Consider the following 8,547-nt stretch of genomic DNA (forward strand, 5'->3'; position numbering starts at 1 on the left):
AACCAATCGGCAGTATTTGATGAGTTGGGAGTGAGAATGTGTTGCAGTACTGTACAAACGTTTAGTTATATTCTGTATCTTTAAAGACATTTTGTTCAACTGTTAAATAAAATAATTGTGAGAAAATCATCGTCTCACGCTTCAACAATAACTTTCTTGATGTGTAAACATCCCAGCAGACTCTAAACACTGCTGCCTGTGCTTTGTGTTAAACCATCTACTTTTAGTTTCTTTTCCCCTGAAGTTTTGTGACCATGTGGAAATTGTCTCCAGCTGGGTCTTGGCAGGAATCGCCTGAGTTTTGTCCAACAAGCATGTGGTGGAGGAGAGAGGGAGCAGAGCGGCCCCCCTGGAGACGTTTCCACAGAACAAGCCTGCGAGTCTTATTCTAACTGACCCCGAATTGCTCGTACACATTGTGCAACACTGCATACTTCTGCCACACAGGATGTGAACGCACATATATTCCTCAGAAAGATGATAGTTGTGCAAAAACTTTAAGCTGCATCATAATATTCCGGAGGAATACCCTGACTCATGTAGTAAGTGAATGGTGAGCAGATAAGAAAATACTTATGAGCCATAAGTTAACTTGTTATCTACACTCAGTATTGCACAACATAAAGTGCTGCTTTAGCGATGTGTCTGTTGACAACATTGGCTGCTTTTAATTTAATCCAGTGATGGTGAGGTGCAGATATCTATTCTCAAAAACTCATTAAATTAGAATAGGAATGAGTTCTTGTAAGCAGCGCTCTGCAATAAGACAAACTGTAGCGTGACAGAGGAGTGATATGAAACAGATTTGCTGTAGTCGATTCAAAGTTTGGTTGTAGTATCCCAAAGACCCGTGTGATGTGTAAACACTCAGTGTGGCTTTACACAGGAAGAACAACTGAAGAGAGATGGCTAGAGCTTTGTGTTAGACACTGCACAATCTCAGCTTTGAGGTAAAATATCTCACAAACTACAACTCATACATCTGAAATACAACAAATGAACAGGCAGACAATAAAGACTGAGCTAGAAAACAATATTCCAGTCCATACATGAACTGCAGTCACAGAGGAAGAACCGGTTTCAAATTCCTGACAATCAGCAAAAACAGTCACAGTACGTTTGAGATGCATGATCTTGATATTGATATTATTATTATTAAGACGGTGCTGCACTGTTCAGGGTAAACTGAGGATATCATCTCTAGGCTAGTCTTCTGAGTTCTTCTGATCCAGCTCCATTTTATTGGCCACTGATTCTGAAAGTCGATGCATTTTGAATGTTTTTTTTTTTTAATACTTCGAGAATCACAAATACAATTCCATTCATCTACTAACCTGCAAAACCTTTAGCAAGAAGAAAAAACAATTATCTGGATGGGTTATTACCACTAAAAGTGGAGACTGCTGTGTATTTGAAACATTGTCACTCCTATGAGCCATACTACAGCCATCCTGGGTCTCATGTCTGACATATCAGCTACAGCTGAATACAAACACGAAATTCAGAACTTTGTCCAGTGGTGCGACAAACACTTCCTCATCCTCAACGTCAAAAAAACAGAGGAGATGGTATTCGACCCTAAATTGGAGACCTTGGAGACCACTCACCAGTGGTTATCCATGACCATGATCCATGATCTAACACAACGAGCCATGAAAATCATGGGAGTCAGACAGCATCCCACACTCCAGGCTGTCTTTGATGAAACTATCATAAGATAGGCTCAGAAGATTATTTCAGACCCCACCCATGTCCTCCACCCTGAATACCAGCTTCTTCACTCAGGCAGACGCTTCTGAGTCCCCAAGTGTAGGCTCAACCGCTTTAAGAACTCCTTTGTCCCCCTGTCCATCAAAGCCCTAAATGGCAAGCTAGCCAGAGCCTAAGCCCTGTAATACAGATTTTAATTTATTTTTATTATCTTAACAATACACTACAGGTGTGTTGTATGATGGGCAGTGTGACATGTATTTGTTGGCTGGTGGGTAGCAGTCTGTGCATGTAATGTATGTATGCAATATGTTATTTTGTATTGTTTTAACAGCAGACACCATATGTATGTTTCCAAGACAAATTTCCTTCGGGACAATAAAATCTATCTTATCTTATCTTACTCCCAACTTGTCAAATACTAAAACTAAACTATGATGCTCCACACATAGTTCTTTTCAAAACAAACTTTCAATGTAGGTTAACTATTAGGTTTATTCATGCAACAGAACTACTTAGTAACATTTAGGAATCATGGGTTGGGTAACAATAAGAATGCTTATTTGGTATGTAAGTTACGCAACAAAAGTAAAGTAAAAGAAGTCACCACTGACATTTCACACAAGACACAAACAGCGGTCTCCTGGGTGAAAGTCTGTGTTTGCTTGACCCAACTAATGCACTAATGGAGTTTCTCACTCTTTATACTACATCAGTTGCTCTGACTGTCAAATGCTGACACCGATGGGTTTACATTATGGTTAGCTGAAAGCCTGGTGTGTCTTACACAGACACTAAAGGGTGCTTTCGTGTGTTGGTATCAGATGCAGAATGTCACTGACCAAGCGGCGATATATGAAGAGTTGGCAGTGAGAATGAGCTGATTTATGAGAGGGGAAAGCATGAAGCATGAAGTCTCACAGCAGAATAATACCCCAAATAATACATCACCTCAAATAATACTGTCAATGTAGTTGAATTAAGACATTTCTAAACACTGATAACTCTGTCCATGTGTAATGATGTCTGTAACTACAATAATTGTTCGATAAAATTAGTTTGTGTTGTTAATTCTTGATACTACAGGACACACTGTGATTAAAATCTCTGTAATAATGTTGACATGACAGAAAATGTTAAGGCTAAACCTGTTTGTGACGTTATTGATGAGCCTGATTAATCTAAGCTGTTACAGATCACAAGTGGAACAGCAGTAAGTCACCGTGCATTAGAACTCTCTAGTCTCTACATGGGTCTCCAGTGACAACTTGTCATTGAATCTCACTTCCCCGCTCTATATGGAAATAAACACGTCCATCATTTCTATTTGTAGAGACCAAATGTGTTGGTATTTTGAACTGGCTGGAGGCCGCAACGCACTTCCGGTGCTTAGTCTGCTGGAAATAAAAGAAGAAGAAATCAAAGCAATACAGACTGGGTCTATTCCTGGCATGTTCCAGGCAAATCAAATCGCCCAAGATGTTTGGCACACTCACAATATATCTTTAGGCTTTTTAAAATGTTCAGACGTCATGGACAAAGCTAGCGTACGGGAACCAAGTGGAGATGAGAAATTGGAGAAATAAAAGGAGGGTTGTGGCTTTGGTCAGGTATTAGAATGAGCCCTTGATATCTACATAGGGAGCCGGTCCTCTTCACAGAGTCCACCATGTTGCACCGCCATGTTTCTACAGTAGCCCAGAGCGGACAAACCAAACACTGGCTCTAGAGTTTACGTAACCTGAAGGTAACCGTAGTTTCTCTGCGCGCTTGGGAAGGGAGGAGTGACTGGATAGGTGTTCAGTTGGTAGCAATGTACAACCTCTCTGCCTGATGCCATTAAATACTACACATGTTCACACTGAATTTCCAAAACTTTCAAATAGAAAGGAATGAAACTGACTACATTCTGCAGCATGGCTGCAGCATAACACTGATAAAATATACGCTGAACATCGTTGGGTAATGAGGAACATGTTTTTGTGGGCTGGTGTGTGTTCAGTTTTGCCCATGTTGTTTATTTCTATTAGACATCTGCTGGACTGAGTGTGTGGCAGACATACTTGCCTGTATGTTCATTGAATAAATAAATAAAGTAATTCATTAAAAATGACAAAACTCTTTTAAAAAAAAATAAAATTAAGACTTTTGATATGTGACCTCCTCTGTGATTTAAATCACAGAGGAGGTCACATATCAAAGTCTTAATTTAATTTTACGCTTCACAGAGATAAAATATATGAGAGGTCAAATGTTTGAATAAAGGTAATCAAAGTCAGAATTATAAGCTCAGAGTCGGATGTCTTTACAGTTTTGCCACGGGGAGTTTGTGATGTTTGCTACAGACATAAAAATTGAAATATGAAGATCTGAGACCTGTAATGTGCTGTGCAATCCTGCTGGCTTTGAAATAAAGTTGTTGATAAAAAAGAGGCCTCAAGTAAATTAAAGTATGACTTTCATTGTATTCAATCATCGACTATAACCACATTAACAATAGAGATGAGGGAGCCAAATAATGAAGGCAGAGAGAAACACCTTCGAGGAGGTAATATGTCACAGGGCAAAATAATAGCTTGGTCATTTCTTTGTTGCTGCAATCACACTTTGTTGGACAGCAGAGGATTTATCAGCTAGAGACCTTTTGTTAGAGAGTTTCTACGAAAGTCTCCTTACTCTTATGGGATTTTGTTTAATATTGTTATGAAACATACAAGGCATTTGCTGTCCTCAGATGACTCTCCAGGCCAGTAATTTGTTGACCCATCTCTTTTTGTTAACAGGTGGAAACCTGACCCAGAAAGAGGCTCATGATGCTCCCAGTCCTAGACTGATGCTGCAGGCCTTGCTACAAAATGATTTTGTCAGTGTGGTCATTATCCCCTGTGAAATATAAAGCCACTAAAACAGTTATTTTAATCTTTCTAATCAGGCAAAAAGTCGAAGGTTATATTTCCTGCTACACTAAAAACAAAATTTACTTTTAAATGTTGTTGAAGCCACCAGAAGCCTTAGAGCTGGTGTGAGCACATCAATCTCTGAGCCCATCGTCTATTGGCCTGACGTTGATAAGCCTCTGGTAGGAAGGGGCTATATATCTGGGGTTCACCGGATATCATGACTTCCTTTTCCATGCGCTGCACATTGTTTACAATCCGTTTGGCAACTTGAGTTGTGAGACTGGAGTTAAAGTTGAGACAAAATGTGTACAATCAGGTTGTTTCACAAGTAGCCAGTTTACAAGCAAATTTTAAAGCTAAATCCTCATCGGACGATAGTCGGAGTCTCTTCCTCTCTCCACAAAGACTAACTATATATATGTAACACGGTTGTTTGGGCGGTTGAATGTCCTGTGTTTGTGGTCTTTCTTAATATTTAACACTACGTCACAAGTTCTGACCGTTGCATTGTCACGTGGATGTGTTTAACTTGTTTGTCAATCACGAAAAAAGGCCCCTAACTTACATTACATGTCATTACGGTCATTTAGCAGACGCTTTTATCCAAAGCGACTTACAATTCTGTATCTATCTACACACCGTAGGCACAGCTACGGGAGCAATTTTGGGGTTAAATGTCTTGCTCAAGGACACATTGACATGAGACTAGTAGAGCAGGAGCCGGGGATCGAGCCGCCGACCCTCTGATTGAAAGGCGGCCCTCCACTTAGCCACGGTCACCCTAACTGACTTTCCATTATATGGCAATATGGTTGTATTTATTTACATATACATATGTGTACTGTAGGTGATACATGACTATGTATAAGTACATCATACAACCCCACTTAAAAGAAATGTCTTTAAAAAATCCCTTTAAGTGTTTTGCTCCACAAGAAATGTGTATATCTTTTCACTTGCCACAGCATGAATACGCTTTACCAAACACGCCTGTAAATACCGGCGCTGATTCATGATGTGTTTTAAACCATTACCACAGTGAAATGGTTTCAGTTTTTTCATAAAGCAGGTGGTCGTCTGTCTGCTGCCCCCCCCCCCCCCCCCCCCCCACCATGACAGTGCGTCATCATGTTTTTGTGGTTGCCAGTAACTGTTAACATGCATGAAGAATGTTGAGAAAACAACAGTTTTAGAGTGCATCAACCCATATGCAGTGTTCATTATTCAGAACTATAGGAAACAAATAAAGCCAAATCTTAACAACAGATATGATTTGTTATCTACATATGCAGGAATTCTTCAGGTTCCTATGATACAGTAACAGCTTTTAGCTGCACAGTATATTCTACTGAACCAAAGTGAGGTTCTGCCAATAAAGCAAACCTCCCACCTTGTCTTGTTTGATAACATCTTACGTTCCACTTCCTGTCAGAAGAACATTTATCAAAGTCAGCATGGTGCAACTGTCCTCATTCCTGGCAGACAATGACGTTTGCTTTGCCGGGACATGTTCGGGTAAAGAGCGCCTACAGTATTAATCATCTGGGTATGCAGTGGAGTCACTTTGTTCATGATCATTTTCCCTTTTCCTAGTCTGGGAAAGGAGCGCTGAGCACATTCCAGTGTGTGTCTCCAGAGTGAGAGTGGAAATTCCGGTGCATGTTTCAGGTTGGGCCTGACGGGAAAAAACATGGACTCTGGGAAAACCCACTCTGCGCTGTCTATAAAAGGAGAAGAGGCTCGCAGCAGCTCTTCACTCTTCTCTCCTCAACCGGCTCTCCTCTCAAGGATCTCTGGACTTGTTTGTCTCTCCACAGAGAATAATGGCCTCGTCACAAAAACGCTGCCTTCTCCTGCTGTTTGTTGGGGCTGCAGTTTGTATTCAGCTCTATCAAGGTGAGTTAAAGTACCGTTTGTAATGGTTAAAGTGAACTATAACAGGATGTGTGATACAGTCTCTATAAAAACACTGCAAAAGATTGAAAACTGATGATTCACTGTTAAACCATACTGTAATACTCTTATTATCTTCGTATATCAACAGTTTATTGTTTCTGAGCTGAGGTTGCACACCTAACTGCATTTTTAAATACTTTCCCTGCAGCTCACGACTTTATTGGACGCTGCTCATGTCTCAACACAATCAAGTTCATCAGAGGCAATATGTCAGATTTTAAAGTCCTTGAGAATCGCCCTGGATGTGATAAAACAGAGTTGATGTAAGTTTAAATACTTATTTTGATACCTGAGGCTTCATAACACTTTGTGTTGATTTTCATTCAAAATTGGATATGCTGTTTTGTATTTTTCAGTGTAACCATGAACAATCCAGACAACTCGACTGACAACATCTGTATGAACACTGAGGGAAAGATGGCCAAGGCTTTTTTGAGATGCTGGGAAAGGTAAGAGACAGCATGGAATGTAACCACACACAGTCACTGCTTAGCTGTCACACAAAAACGTCACTTAAACTCAATTAACTTTGGAGCGAAATTCTTTTTCAAAATTTGAACATCTTGAATGAAGTAGTTGGCATTGACAATTTATTTCTGGTTCTTTCCCACTCTACTTTAGAACATCTGAGTTTAAATATGCATGCAAATTCAAGCCTTTTCAAAAAAGGCATCTGAGCTACACTTACTGACTGAATCCTCCTGCAGCTCTTAGATTTTGCACTGCTTTCATGAGAGTTGGGGCAGAAAATCACAGCACAAGAATGCTTGATTTGGCCCCATGATGAGGCATCAGAACATATTTTGTAGAGCCAAAACCCTGGCTGGCAAAATGTCCCTGTTTACTCTGCAAAAAACAAAGTGAATGAGACAGAAATCTTTTTGCAAATACAAAGGGTTTTGTTACGAACGTAGGCTCGACAAATCTCATAAAATATGCACATGTGACTTGTGTGCAAACCTCCAGATGTTTTGTATTAGTCATCTGGCCTAATCCCAGTTTTTCTTCCTCACTCTTTTCAGGATAAACAAAGACGAGAGTCGTAAGATGGAGTGTATCGACAGAAAAAGAAAGGCAGAGTGAAAGTACAAGAGGGGGAGGCCTGACAGAGGTGGAACGTTATCCGGACCAGAGTCCCAGAGGTCACATGAAGACTGATCACAAAAGCCTAAGAATGCTGAGAGCAGAGCTTACACTGAACTCCTGCACTGGAGAGGATTGGGAAATACAGCGAGGGGGGAAGAGTAGGGGAGGGGAATGATTAAGAGCTAGGAGGCAGGAAGGAGGGAGTAAGGAAGAGAATTTCATGGATAATAGAAATATATGTACAGTATGTCTGTTTAAAAAAGGCCACTGTTGAAATGAGTACACCTTTATTTGTTTGCTTGACATACCTATTATTTATTCTGATTATTTATTTGAATAATATGTCTGTATTTTATTATTTTTGTTTTGTTATACAAATGTCTGAGTCCAAGTAAATAAAGCTGATTTTTATAAACTCTTTGCTTTCTGTTTGTTTTTAGAAAGAAAAAGTAAAAAGACTATATCAAATTTAAAATCCTGTGCACCATCTGTTTGTAACTACCATTTCTTAAGCCTCATAATGAAACCCGTGGCTCACCACCAGCATTTCTGAAGCTGAGCAGTTGCTTCGCTTCAAAATAAAAACAAACAGTTATTATTCTGCAGTGAAGACGCAACTGGCACTTGAGGACACTGAAGTGACTTTGTTGCAGGGAGTGACAAATGAAGAGTTATCATAGAAAACCGCTCTCTCCTCAGGGAGAAGGCTTTGCATGATAACAATTAAATGATACCCATGAAAACATTTGACCACAGCTGTTTGCAGGCTGGAAGGCAGAGGAGAGATGGATTCCTTTAGCATGTCATGACCCTGCTGACCGAGGTGAGAAGTGATGAGTTACTGCAAGGAAAGAAAGAAGGAAATAATCTTAAAGGTGCAAGATATGAGATTGGT

At 40.0% G+C, this 8,547-nt stretch overlaps 1 protein-coding gene across 1 annotated transcript; it reads left to right on the plus strand.

The window, feature by feature from the left end:
- The first annotated feature begins 6,363 nt into the window (after positions 1-6,363).
- On the plus strand, positions 6,364-8,068 carry LOC137885479 (C-X-C motif chemokine 9-like). Its single transcript, XM_068727779.1, has 4 exons — positions 6,364-6,506; positions 6,715-6,829; positions 6,923-7,015; positions 7,589-8,068. Exons 1-4 carry the CDS (start codon positions 6,434-6,436, stop codon positions 7,647-7,649), a joined length of 342 nt encoding a protein of 113 aa, XP_068583880.1. The 5' UTR covers positions 6,364-6,433; the 3' UTR covers positions 7,650-8,068.
- The last annotated feature ends 479 nt before the right edge of the window (positions 8,069-8,547 follow it).

The sequence above is a fragment of the Cebidichthys violaceus genome, unplaced genomic scaffold (assembly GCF_023349555.1).
Source record: "Cebidichthys violaceus isolate CVI_PGR_0920_01 unplaced genomic scaffold, fCebVio1.0.p SCAF_4, whole genome shotgun sequence".
Classification (NCBI taxonomy): domain Eukaryota; kingdom Metazoa; phylum Chordata; class Actinopteri; order Perciformes; family Stichaeidae; genus Cebidichthys; species Cebidichthys violaceus.